Here is a 14,854-nt window from a genome sequence, read left to right as displayed (position 1 = left end):
CTTAATGTCCTTTGCAGACCAAGGTTAACAATAGGAGATGTTTTCAAGAAACTGAGATCCTTGCTAAGAATGTTAATGATAAAATTTCAAATAAGCAGAGGCAAAATGGCAGCTCTTCAATACTCAAATCCAGCTACAATTAACAGAATGGACAGCGGGCTGGCTCAGCAGTGAGAGAACCTTAATACACAAATATCTATGGTGATGGCTAATACATTATAATTTTCCTAGGGTTGAGACATATGTAGAGACAATTACAAATTTGCTGGAGTAGATACGTCAAAAATATTGAGTTGCTGAAATGGAAATGGGAACGGCAATAAAAATAATGATCCTTCACCCAGCTCTCATATCTAGTCTGTTCTCAGACCTAGATTCCATCAATTAAAGGTCCCTTAAGAAAGAACTTTGAAATGCCACTTCAAGAATATACAGTAAATATTCTACTTAGCTTTTCTCCAACGCACTCTAAGGCTTCCCTTATCGCTCAGCTGGTAAAGAATCCACCTGCAATGCAGGAGACTTGGGTTTGATCCTTGGGTTGAGAAGATCCCCTGGAGAGGGGAAAGGATACTCACTCCAGTATAGTGGCCTGGAGAATTCCATGGACTGTATAGTTCATGGGGTCACAAAGAGTCAGACACGACTGAGCGACTTTCACTTTCACTTTTTAAATGCAACCTATGGCCATTTACCAAATTAACTGAACAAGGGGAAAGACAAGTACTGAGACCAAAGTGTGAGGGCCATCCAACATTGAGTCTTATCTGATACAGGACATGAAAAATGTCACAATGACCCCCAATGATAGCAAAGGCTTAGAGGAATAGGAGATAAATGGAGTCTTGGCCTAAGTTCAGTTTACAATTAGTCCAGAAGGCTTGTGGACTTGCTCCATGGTATTTAATGGTCTCAATGCATAATGAGGACAGATATATTTAGCCAATGGAAGAATTCTCTTATTGATACCTTAATGGAATAAAAGCCAAGGGAAAATCCATAGACCTGCCTGTCATCAGCCAAAATCAGAAGCAATACTGTGTCCTGAATAAAATGCATGGATTAGTTCAGACTTTGAACCAGAAGATGGAGAATAAATTGATAAAGGCTCCCATCTACTTAGTACCAGAGGTACTAAGGCACATGAAAGTGCATAACCTTAAACCTAAAAAGTGGTTGCCCCATTTGCAGCTGTGTATCTGTTGTAGAATCTTAACAAGAAAAGATTAATATAGGCTCTAGCATATGGTTGATCTATTAAGTGTATCATTTTCAATCCCCATCAGTACAGAGAATTAAAAGCAATTTACATATATGTGAGGACAACAGGACATACTCACTGTCCCACCTTGGATCTAAATCAACTCTCCCTTTTCTGATAAAATACAGTCCATGAAAATCTTGACTGTCCTGATATTTCACAGAACATAATTATTCCACAATATTGATGACAGCATCCTAATCAGATCCAAATGAAAGTGAAAGTTGCTCAGTTGTGTCCAACTCTTAGTTTACACAGTCCATGGAATTCTTCTGGCCAGAATACTGGAGTGGGTAGCTTATCCCTTCTCCATCAGATCTTCCCAACCCAGGAATCAAACTGGGGTTTCCTCTATTGCAGGTGGATTCTCATCAACTGAACTGCCAGGGAAGCCCTAAATCAGATCTAAAGAGCAAGAAATTGCAAGAAGTCTGAATAGCATGTCAAAGGGTGGAAGATAAACCTTACAAAGATTTAGGGCCCTCCACATTAGGTGAAGTTTCAGAAGTTCAATCATCTTAGGTGTGCTTGTACATTCTCTCTAATATTAAGAAAAATGTATTTAATTTTTGCTACTTAACACAAAGAGGCTCAATGTTTGATGGAATCCAGTGGATTTGGAGGCAGCGCATGCCACATGGGATATTCTGCTATAAACTGTCAGGTGACTGAGAAGGCTGTAAGTTATAAATGGAGCTAAGAGCAAGAGAGAGATTTCTAGCAGGTAGAAGCAGTGCTGAAAGCTATCATGTTGCCTGAAACATGTAACAAAATATATTTGTGGTGCTAGTAGTATCTGTAATAGGTAAGCACTTTTCATATGGTATCTCTGAAAGCCAAAAAAAAAAAAGAGTGGCATACAGACTTTTAGAGTCTTGGACCAGGGAAATGCCTCACACAAGAGAAAATTAAATGTATTATGTTGGTGTAAAAGTAATTGCTGTTTTTCAGTGTTGAACTCTGTTGTTTGATATTGAAATACATTCTTAAATAAATGTGGTTATGTTATACATCATTTTAATTGGCATTTTTCACTTTATGATTTTTGCTAATGACATTACTTGCTGTTTACTTTATATTTATTTTACACTATAGAAATGATGTTAGACAAAAAGCAAATTTGAGCGATTCTTTTTATTCAAGTTCAAAATGGGTTGTAAGTAGTGGAGACAACTCACAACACCAGCCCACTTGGCCCAGGAACTTCTAACAAACGTACAGTGCAGTGGTGGTTCAAGAAGTTTTGCAAAGGAGACAAGAGCTTTGGGGATGAGGAGCAAAGTGACTGGCCATCAGAAGTTGACAACAACAAATTGAGTGCAATCATCAAAGCTGATCCTTTTACAACTACATGAAAATTTGCCCAAGAACTCAGTGTCGACCATTCTGCGGTCATTTGGCATTTGAGGAAAATTGGAAATGTGAAAAAGCTCAATAAGTGGGTGCCTCATGAGCTGACTGCAAATCAACAAAATCATCGTTTTGAAGTGTCATCTACTCTTATTCTACACAACAATAAACTATTTCTCAATCAGATTGTGATGTGCAACAAAAAATGGATTTTATGTGATAATGGACAATGACCAGCTCTTGGTTGCACTGAGAAGAAGCTCCAAAGCACTTCCCAAAGCCAAATTTGCACCAAAAAAAAAAAAAAAAAAAAAGGCCATGATCACTGTTTGGTGGTCTGCTGCTGGTCTAATCCACTGCTATAGCTTTCTGAATCTCAGTGAAACTATTACATCTGGAAACATGTTCAGCAAATCGATGAGAGGCACCAAAAACTGTAATGCCTGCAGCCAGCATTGGTCAACAGAAGAGGCCCAATTCTTCTCCAAGACAATGCCCACGTCACACAACCAAACTTCAAAAGTTGAAGGAATTGGGCTACAAAGTTTTGCCTCATTTGCCATAACCACCTGACCTCTTACCAATCGAATACCACTTCCTCAAGATTTTGACAACCTTTTGCAAGGAAACCACTGTCACAACCAGCAGGAGACAGAAAATGATTTCCAATACACTGAGTCCCAAAGCACAGATTTTTATGCTACAGAAGTAAACAGAATTGGACTTCCCTGATAGCTCAGTTGGTAAAGAAACTGCCTTCAATGCAGGACACCCTGTTTGGTTCTTGGGTTGGAAAGATCCACTGGAGACAGGATAGGCTACCCATTCCAGTATTCTTGGGCTTCCCTTGGGGCTCAGCTGGTAAAGAATCCGCCTGCAATGCAGGAGACCCAGGTTCAATCCCTCAGTTGGGCAGATCCCCTGGAGAAGGGAAAGGCTACTCACTCCAGTATTCTGGCCTGGAGAATTCCAGGAACTGGGTCGCAAAGAATCAAACATGACTGAGCGACTTTCACTTTCACTAAACAGACTTATTTGTCGTTGGCAAGAATGTGTTGCTTGTAATGGCTCCTATTTTGATTAATGAAGATATGTTTAAGCCTGGTTATAATGCTTTAAAAATATTTACAGTCCGAAACCATAACTGTTTTTGCACTAAGCTAATACTTTCAAAGCTCCTATTCTGATGTAGTATAGACGTCAAGTGATTATGCAACTGGGGCTTCCTATTAAGCTCGATATTGTCAGATCCACCATTGCATAGGGTTGGATTCATGCAGTAAAAGTTCAACATACAACTGGAAACCAAACATTTGGATCTGACCAGAGCATGTCCAGAGGACATAACTTACGTGAACTAATGGCATAGATACTAATCACCTACCTCTGTTATCAGTGCTGCACTCTTAAACTACACTTTATGGCCTCATGAGGATCCCCAAATGACCAGATGTTGGAGCAAAAATAAAAAAATATCAGGACTTACAACACAATTGCACTCATCTCACACTCTAGCAAAGCAATGCTCAAAATTCTCCAAGCCAGCTTTCAACAGTACATGAACCATGAACTTCCGGATGTTCAAGCTGGATTTAGAAAAGTCAGAGGAACCAGACATCAAATTGCGAACACCTGTTGGATCATCAAAAAGGCAAGAGAGTTCCAGAATAATATTTTTTCTGCTTTATTGACTACGCCAAAGCCTTTGACTGTGTCGATCACAACAAACTGTCTTAAAGAGATGGGAATACCAGACCACCTGACCTGCCTCCTGAGAATACTGTATACAGGTCAAGAAGCAACAGTTAGAACCAGACAGAGAACAACGGGCTGGTTCCAAATTGGGAAAAGAGTATAACAAGGCTGTATATTGTCACCCTGTTTATTTATTTTATGTGCAGAATACATCATGCAAACTTCTGGGTTGGATAAAGCACAAGCCAGAATCAAATAGTAATAATCACAGCTATGAAGATGATACCACCCTTATGGCAGAAAGTGAAGAGGAACTAAAGAGCCTCTTGTTGAAAATGAAAGAGAAGAGTGAAAAAACTGGTTTAAAACTCAACATTGAAAAAAACAAAGACTGTGACATCCAGTCCCATTCTGTTCAGTTCAGTCGCTCAATCGTGTCCGACTCTTTGCGACCCCATGAATCACAGCACTCCAGGTCTCCCTGTCCATCACCAACTCCTGGAGTTCACTCACACCCACGTCCATCAAGTCAGTGATGCCATCCAGCCACCTCATCCTCTGTCGTCCCCTTCTCCTCCTGCCCCCAATCCCTCCCAACATAAGCGTCTTTTCCAATGAGACAACTTTTTGCATGAGGTGGCCAAAGTACTGGAGTTTCAGCTTCAGCATCATTCCCTCCAAAGAAATCCCAGGGCTGATCTCCTTCAGAATGGACTGGTTGGATCTCCTTGCAGTCCAAGGGACTCTCAAGAGTCTTCTCCAACACCACAATTCAAAAGCATCAATTCTTAGCACTCAGCTTTCTTCACAGTCCAACTCTCACATCCATATATGACCACTGCAAAAACCATAGCCTTGACTAGACGGATCTTTGTTGGCAAAGTAATGTCTCTGCTTTTCAATATGCTATCGAGGTTGGTCATAACTTTTACTTCATGGCAAATAGATGGGGAAACAATGGAAACAATGAGAGACTTTATTTTCTTGAGCTCCAAAATCACTGCAGATGGTGACTGCAACCATGAAATTAAAAGACACTTGCTCCTTGGAAGAAAAGCTATGGCCAACCTAGATAGCATATTAAGAAGCTGAGACATTACTTTGCCAACAGAGGTCTGTCTAATCAAAGCTTTGGTTTTTCCAGTAGTCACATATGGATGTGAGAGTTGGACTATAAAGAAAGCTGAGTGCAGAACTGATGCTTTTGAATTGTGGTGTTGGAGAAGACTCTTGAGAGTCCCTTGGACTGCAAGGATATCAAACCAATCAATCCTAAAGGAAATCAACCCTGAATATTCATTGGAAGGACTGATGCTGAAGCTGAAACTCCAATACTCTGGCCACCTGATGCGAAGAACTGACTCTTTGGTAAAGACCCTGATGGTGGGAAAGGGCAGGAGGAGAAGGGGAGGATAGAGGATGAGATGGTTGGGTGGTATCACTGACTCACTGCACATGAGTTTGAGCAAGCTCTAGGAGTTGGTGAAGTACAGGGAAGCCTGGCATGCTGCAGTCCATGGGGTCACAAAGAGTCAGACACGACTGAGAGACTGAACTGAACAATAGAGACAAGTATTAAAAGTGTAATAATTTAGAAAATGATTATATTCTACACGGATGGTTTTACAATTTATAAAAAAATGCATTATACAAAAGAGAAACAAGTGAAAACAAATACATTAAACTACTAGCAAAAGGTGTCTTTGAGATTATATCTATGCTGATGTTCAGTTCAATTTCATCACCCCATCTTAGGTGAGCAGATATCAAGTTATAAATCAACTTATTTTCAAAAACTATTGCTGTTCCAGTTCCATACATTTCTACTACTGTTGACCCTTGAACAATGCAAGAGTTAGGAGTGCTGACTCCACACTCAGGCAAAAATCCATGACTTTTGACTTTCTAAACTTAAGTGCTACTAGCCTACTGTTGACTTATTGATAATATAAACAGTTTATTAACACCTGTTATGTGTATTCTATAATGTATTCTTTACGACAAAGGAAGCTAGAGAAAAGAAAATGATATTTAAAAAGCATTGTTCAGTTCAGTTCAGTTCAGTCGCTCAGTCATGTCTGACTCTTTGCAACCCATGGACTGTAGCCTGCCAGGCTCCTCCGTCGATGGGATTTTCCAGGCAAGAATACTGGAGTGGGTTGCCATTTCCTTCTCCAGGGGATCTTCCAGACCCAGGGATCGAACCCAAGTCTCCCTCATTACAGGCAGATGCTTTACCATCTGAGCCACCAGGGAAGCCCCAAAAAAGCGTAAGGAAGAGAAAATATATTTACAGTATGTACTGTATATATCAATACCATAAGTTTACATCCTCTGTTTACAAGATAAATCATCTGTCAGTACCTACATTAATATCACCTTATATGATACAAAACACTGTATACATGTATTACTAGAAATCAAAAAATAAAAAGAATTCAAAAAATAAATTCATATTTATTTAAAGGTATAATGACTTATACATTGATAAAAAAGGAGCTAGATAATTACTTTATGTTTTATAAATAAATAACTGATATAATTGCTGCACAGTAGCATATCTTATACACTAATAAGTGAATCATTATAAAATGTTTTTGGTATACGTTATACAGTCATAGTCATAATACAGTATTGAGAATACTGTTATTTTAAAAAAAAAAACTACTTACTTGTGATGATAGGCTGAAACCTAGTTTCTTTAACTGTGAAAGAGAGAAAAAAGTATCAGTTCAGTTCAGTTTAGTTCAGTCGCTCAGTCGCGTCCAACTCCTTGCGACCCCATGAACTGCGGCACGCCAGGCCTCCCTGTCCATCACCAACTCTGAGTTCACTCAAAGAGATCTCTTCAAGAAAATTAGAGATACCAAGGGAACATTTCATGCAAAGATGGGCACAATAAAGGACAGAAATGGTATGGACCTAACAGAAGCAGAAGATATTAAGAAAAGGTGGCAACAATACACAGAAGAACTGTACAAAAAAATCTTCATGACCAAGATAATCACGATGATGTGATCACTCACCTAGAGCCAGACAATTTGGAATGTGAAGTCAAGTGGGCCTTAGAAAGCATCACTACGAACAAAGCTAGTGGAGGTGATGGAATTCCAGTTGAGCTGTTTCAAATCCTGAAAGATGATCTGTGAAAGTGCTGCACTCAATATGCCAGCAAATTTGGAAAACTCAGCAGTGGCCACAGGACTGGAAAAGGTCAGTTTTCATTCCAATCCCAAAGAAAGGCAATGCCAAAGAATGCTCAAACTACTGCACAATTGCACTCATCTCACATGCTAGTAAAGTAATGCTCAAAATTCTCCAAGCCAGGCTTCAGCAATATGTGAACTGTGAACTTCCAGATGTTTAAGCTGGTTTTAGAAAAGACAGAGGAACCAGAGATCAAATTGCCAACATCCTCTGGATCATGGAAATTCATGATCTGGATCCAAGAGAATTCCAGAAAAACATCTATTTCTGCTTTATTGACTATGCCAAAGCCTTTGATTGTGTGGATCACAATAAACTGTGGAAAATTCTGAAAGAGATGGGAATACCAGACCACCTAACCTGCCTCTTGAGAAACCTATATGCAGGTCAGGAAACAACAGTTAAAACTTGACATGGAACAACAGACTGGTTCCAAATAGGAAAAGGAGTACGTCAAAGCTGTATATTGTCACCCTCCTTATTTAGCTTCTATGCAGAGTACATCATGAGAAACGCTGGGCTGAAAGAAGCACAAGCTGGAATCAAGATTGCCAGGAGAAATATCAATAACCTCAGATATGCAGATGACACCACCCGTATGGCAGAAAGTGAAGAGGAACGAAAAAGCCTCTTGATGAAAGTGAAAGAGGAGAGTGAAAAAGTTGGCTTACTGTATGATAATGTAATTCTTTGAAAGCAAAGTTACAAGCAATAAAAAAACTAAATTATTAATTTTATAGTAAGTATCACTCACACCTATATGAGGATATGCTATCCTCTTCCACACAAGTCTTACACACAATGCTCTATACTTATATTTTTATATATTTATTGAAAAAAATCTGTGTATAAGTGGATTTTGCAGCTCACACCCATGTTGTTGGAGAGTCAGCTGTAATTCTGCTCCAGTGAATTCATACTAACCTCAAATTTATGTGTTAATTTTTATGTTGGAACTTTGTATCATATAGTTTTTTTAACGTGGAGCTCTCTAGCAGGTTTCGACCAAACACATTCATCACAAAACCAATAACAATAGAAATACTATTATCCCATATATACCATTTGTGGTCTCGGTATTTTACCCTGAGACTGTTTAAAAGAATGGATTAAAAGTTCATGTAGACTTGTGTTTTTCTGATTAAACAATTCCAAGCTAATTTTTCATGATTAGTATTATGCCTCATGATTTATTTTCAATCTAGTTTTTAATATGTGTGAACCACCTATGGGCCAGTATTATGCTACCTGTACAGGTGGGAATAGAGTTCACATGGTTTCACTCTGGACACAATGACCAATTAAACTTGAGGGACTCTCGAATCCCTAGGGCTAAAAGAGCACAGAGCATTGTATGAACGGTAAGCCCTTGAGTTAAAGGTTAAACCCTCTCTCCATGACTCTGTCAGTGTTGCTGGTATTTATAAAATCAGCTTCTCATTGTATTAGGAATTTGGTGAGAAGAGCCAGGCTCAGTCAAAAACACCTGGGTGACTGAAGACACTATATCTAATATACTTTTACCTCAACATATGAACTTTTCTCACATGTTTTTGAAGCAGTCCAATTATGTGCTAATTTCATTCTGAGTCTGTGGGCAATATGTAGCTGAATAAGAAATTCACAAGAGGTAAAATGTCAAAAAGTCACTGCATTTTTCATCTTGTCTTTGGGTTAAACTTCCTTCAAAACATGGCACAAAGAATAGGGCAGACATCTTTTCAACACAAGAAAAAAGAAAAGGTGAGTGATGTCTGCTGATGAGAATTATGTTATTACCATTGAGTGGGAAAGATCTCTCAAGATCATTTCATATACTTCCCTGTCTTTAGGTTGCTTCACATTAAGTAACCAGAGTTCAGTTTGCTTCTTGGGAATCTTGAAATAAATGTCAAATATTTTCAGTGGCTCCAAAAATACTTCCTATCATTTCACTCCTTTGAATGAATGTTTGCCCATTATATTGTCATTAAAAAAAAAAGAGAGAGAGAGAGTCAGCAGGATTTTTAAGCAAAAAAATAAATAAATAAAATTAGGAGTATTTCAGGATTCTTTTAATTAGTAGAGAATATAGAAATGGGAGAAGTGTTATGATGACAGTGGGATGAAAATATCCTTTTCAAAGGGCAAGTTCATTTTTCTGATAATGTAAAAAGGGAACTAATGAATGAGCTGACATTAGTGTCATACAAAATGTGGGGAAGAGTACTGAGTAGAAGATGTGAAAAACAGAAATAGGAAAAAAACAGCTGATGAGTAAAGCATTTTTATCTCCCATACCCAAAGGCAACTCAATATCTCCTACTAACCGTTGACTTGACTGTCATTTAAATGGAAACGATGTTCGCAGTATTACACTAGAAACAAAGAAAAAATGACTTGTACATTTAATCATTTCATACTATAATATTATAAAATTATAATAAGTGTTGGTTCCACCAATAGTAAGTTGGTTGTCTGTTTTTCATATACATGAAAAGTGGAGATAATGATATATTATTTCTATTAATACTTACTGATAATGATTAATGCTCTTGATGCTATTAGTGATAACTAGTTCACATTCACTAAATGCTTACTATGTTCCAGAGCTGTCCTAAGTTCAGATGTGTAGGCATTGCTGTGTTAGATATACAATAACTCTCATTATCAATACAGAATCTTTGAATTTTGACCACAAGGATATTCACCAATTTGCCCAGAACCATATTCAGACAGTAAAGAATCTGCCTGCAATGCCAGAGACCTGGGTTTGATCCCTGGGTTGGGAAGATCCCCTGGAGAAGGGAATGGCTATCCACTCCAGTATTCTTGCCTGGAGAATCCCATGGACAGAGGAGCCTGGCAGGCTACAGTCCATGGGGTCGCAAAGAGTTGGACTCAACTGAATAACTAACATTTTCACTTTCGCATCAGATATAAAATGTTGGGAGATTCTAGCTACAGAGGCAATGTTCTGAAAAGCTAGCTTTTAAGGCGATTTTTTTTAAAAAACATTACCTAGTGAGTAGACATTGTAGCATTTCCCTATTTTGATTTTTCTTCATTGATGAAAAAGTTGCACATCTTTTCTAATATTTCACCTTTGCATCATATTTTTTCTTCCCCAACATGCTTATTTATATACATTGCTCTTTTTTACTAGAGTTTTAGTCTTTTCTCATAATTATTAGGTACCATCTTTGCCATAAGCACTGCACATTTTTCATCTTGCATTTATCCTTTATCACTGCATGAACTTATTCATGTGAAAATTTAAATGTACACACAAATAAGTTGTCTTACATCTTTTTCTATTTTTCCACTGAAAGTGTATTATTGGTATTTACTAAATAACAATGTATCTGTAGCTAAAAAGCCAAAATTAAAACTACATCTAATGGAAAGAACTATAGATCTTAGCACCATCTCTATTCATTCTCATGTAGGCATCCCATGCTAAAGTTATAGTTTATATATCAGCGTTACTAACTTGGGGGGGGAAAGTATTCCATCCTGGTATAAAATATGTCAATTCTTCTTATTTTATCTTCTTTCTTAAGTCAATCTAGCAGCACTATCTATTTTAGCACTCTCCCACTAAATTCAAATGGGATAGGTCTCAGTTCAGTTCAGTTCAGTTCAGTCTTTCAGTCATGTCCGACTCTTTGCGACCCCATGAATCTCAGCACGCCAGGCCTCCCTGTCCATCACCAACTCCCGGAGCTCACTCAGACTCATGTCCATCGAGTCCGTGATGCCATCCAGCCATCTCATCCTTGGTCGTCCCCTTCTCCTCCTGCCCCCAATCCTTCCCAGCATCAGAGTTTTTTCCAATGAGTCAACTCTTCACATGAGGTGGCCAAAGTACTGGAGTTTCCGCTTTAGCATCATTCCTTCCAAAGAAATCCCAGGGCTGATCTCCTTCAGAATGGACTGGTTGGATCTCCTTGCAGTCCAAGGGACTCTCAAGAGTCTAATGACAATTTAAACTCGCAAAGTAGGATGAAAGACTTTAGGTGCCCTTGGGTTATATAACTAAATAACTGAAAACTTCCACAGACTGAAGAAAATCAACTTTATTTGAGTTTTCATTCCTTGATTCCATTGACTAGCACTGTTGTGGTTTCCTTTTGTGCTTTCTCTATATTTAGGTGGAATTAAGGTATATATAAAAAAGAGAATGGCCTTTAAATCCTGGTTTTGAGTCTTGGCTTCAAGATTACAGAGTGTGCAAATTATTTATTCTCAATGACTCACAGTAGCAGTAAATTGTAGATCATATCTATTATTAGGGTTTTGGTGAGAATTAGAATTATATCAGTTACTAAGCAATGCCTGTCACATGGTAGTAAGTCAACAATTAGCTTATGCATTTTACAACTTTAATCAAGGTATTTGAAGGTGCTGGGAGATGTCAACTCTGAATATCATTATAAATCACAACTTAACCATAATTTTTTTTTTTACCATGAATCAAAGCATCTCATACTCATGATAGCTCTTTATGGGAATGGATGTTCATATATGTCATTTAAGAGAGGCAACTCAAAATATACCAAGAAATTACTAATAAAACAAGTATAATTTCTTTAGATCAAGTTAAGATTTACATGATACTCTTATAACCTCTATATTACTCAGCATTTTGAACTTGAATTAAAAATTATTTGATTAAAACAGCATTAATTCTTAAAATACTCATTAAGGTAAGTTAGAAGTTAAGGAAAGGAAGAATTGAGTGAATTGAGCACATGTAACTGTCCATGTTTTACAATACAAGTTTATATTGTTGGCATTTAAATGTGATGATTTGCTTCATAAAGTCAAACACAAATACAAAAATAGAAGACTTGTTTTCTAACCATATGATACACATATTATATTTCACAGGATTCTATCTAATTCACTAAATATTTGGCATTGAATGATTCACTATAATTATCCTAAATTCAGTCCTGTTCAATAAGAGTAGTCAATAATTATCTATTGACCACTTTTCTATTTTATATTTTTTAGGAATGAAAATAAGTGCATCATCATGAATTGGGCAAATGAGAGCTCCCTGAAAGAATTTGTACTACTGGGCTTTTCAGACAAGCCCTGGCTGCAAAAGCCCCTTTTTGTGTTACTGTTAATATCATACACAACCACCATCTTTGGCAATGTGTCCATCATGATGGTGTGCATTCTGGATCCCAAGCTTCACACTCCCATGTATTTCTTTCTTGCTAATCTGTCCATCTTAGATCTCTGTTACACCACAAGCACAGTCCCTCATATATTGACGAATATTTCTCACAACAAGAAGACCATCAGCTATGCTGGCTGTGTGGCCCAGCTCATCACCTTCCTGGCCCTGGGCGCTACTGAGTGTCTCCTCCTTGCTGTTATGTCCTTTGACAGGTATGTGGCGATTTGCAGACCCCTCCACTATGTTGTCATCATGAACCCTTGGTTCTGCTTGAGGATGATAGCCTTCTCCTGGTTCACTGGCTTCAGCAACTCAGTGCTGCAGTCCTCCTTGACACTTAACATGCCACGGTGTGGTCATCAAGAAGTGGACCACTTTTTCTGTGAGGTTCCTGCCCTTCTCAAGTTGTCCTGTGCTGACACAAAGCCTATTGTTGCTGAGCTTTTTTTCTTCAGCGTGTTAATTCTGCTAATTCCAGTGACATTGATCCTCATCTCCTATGGCTTCATAGCTCAAGCAGTATTGAGAATCAAATCGGCAGAAGGACGACGGAAAGCTTTTGGGACGTGTGGGTCTCACATGGTTGTAGTCTCTCTCTTTTTTGGAACAAGCATATACATGTATCTACAACCACCTTCTTCCACCTCTAAGGACTGGGGGAAAATCGTTTCCCTCTTCTATGGGATATTCACACCCATGTTGAACCCCCTCATCTATAGCCTTAGAAATAAAGATATGAAAGAGGCCTTTAAGAGGCTGATGCTGTTAACATTTTACTATAAGAAGTAAGAAGTGTTCCATCATGAAGAGAATCTTCAAGTCTCATTTTCTCTTGAAAATAGTAATAATGTTCAAACTGAATTTTCTATTTTTCAGGCTCTTACAAGTTTATGGAATTAGGCCAACAGTTAGAGTAGTCTTCCTTGCTTCAGGAAGTAATGCTTGGACCATAAATATATTTTTTTTAATTAAAAATTCCTTTGCTTTCTATAAGGTTCCTCAGTGTACTTTGTTTTTGAGGTTAAGTCATGCTAATTCCCTCCTGTCAATGCCTGACTATTCAGAACATTTAGGTGGTTTACCTTCCCACTTATATACTACATGTTAGAGAACTATCTTGTCTATCACCTTGGTTAGGGATTTCCACGTCTTCTGACTAAATAACCAGCAAAGTTTTCCCATTGCACACAAGTCCTCATATGCACCCTTCAGAAATGTTCCAAGCATGTAGTCTGTCTAAAATCTAGTAATAGCTTTAAACTAGCTAAGTGTGTGCATCTCACCCTAGAAACTGGACATATCAATTGAATTTTTTAATATTTATTTTTCACTGTGCTGGGTCTTTGTTGCTACACACAGGCTTTCTCTAGTTGCACCGAGCAGTGCCTACACTGCAGTTGCGATGAGAGGACTTCTCATTGCAGTGGCTTCTCTTGTTGTGGAGCACAAGTTCTAGGGCACGTGGGCTTCAGTAGTTGAGGCACAGAGGCTTAGTTGCTCTGTGGCACATGGGATCTTCCCGGGTAAGGGATCAAACCAGTGTCCCTTGCATTGCAAGGTGGGTTCTTAACCACTGGGCCATCAAAGAAGCCCTCAGTTGAATTTTATTTCCAACCTTCTATTTAAATCATTCCTTTATTTCTGATGAATTGCATTTTTTCCCCTTTCTTCCTTCATTCCCCAAATCTTACTTGTCCCAAGTTCTGTACCAAGCACACAGTTCTGTCCTAAATTATGACGCTATTTATACAAATGTTAACAGGAAATTTTTCTAACATTGATCTGAATTAATTCACTTTATTTGGGTGAGTTCAGTTCAGTCACTCAGTCGTGTCCAACTCTTTGCAACCCCATGAATCGCAGCATGCCAGGCCTCCCTGTCCATCACCATCTCCCGGAGTTCACTCAGACTCACGTCCGTCGAGTCCGTGATGCCATCCAGCCATCTCATCCTTGGTCGTCCCCTTCTCCTCCTGCCCCCAATCCTTCCCAGCATCAGAGTTTTTTCCAATGAGTCAACTCTTCACATGAGGTGGCCAAAGTACTGGAGTTTCAGCTTTAGCATCATTCCTTCCAAAGAAATCCCAGGGCTGATCTCCTTCAGAATGGACTGGTTGGATCTCCTTGCAGTCCAAGGGACTCTCAAGAGTCTTCTCCAACACCACAGT

General features: G+C 38.6%; 1 protein-coding gene across 1 annotated transcript; it reads left to right on the top strand.

Annotated features, from left to right (window-relative positions):
* Positions 1–12,533: 12,533 nt before the first annotated feature.
* LOC128056338 (putative olfactory receptor 2B3) lies at positions 12,534–13,475 on the top strand. Its single transcript, XM_052649094.1, has one exon. The coding sequence runs from the start codon at positions 12,534–12,536 to the stop codon at positions 13,473–13,475; it is 942 nt and encodes a 313-aa protein (XP_052505054.1).
* Positions 13,476–14,854: the final 1,379 nt, after the last annotated feature.

This window comes from Budorcas taxicolor, chromosome 11, assembly GCF_023091745.1.
Source record: "Budorcas taxicolor isolate Tak-1 chromosome 11, Takin1.1, whole genome shotgun sequence".
Classification (NCBI taxonomy): domain Eukaryota; kingdom Metazoa; phylum Chordata; class Mammalia; order Artiodactyla; family Bovidae; genus Budorcas; species Budorcas taxicolor.
Note: the sequence above shows the minus strand (reverse complement) of the source record. Positions and strands in the feature narration are given on the sequence as shown.

Excerpts from the sequence above, each read along its gene's own strand:
- LOC128056338 (XM_052649094.1), top strand. The coding sequence starts at position 12,534 with ATGAATTGGGCAAATGAGAGCTCCCTGAAAGAATTTGTACTACTGGGC.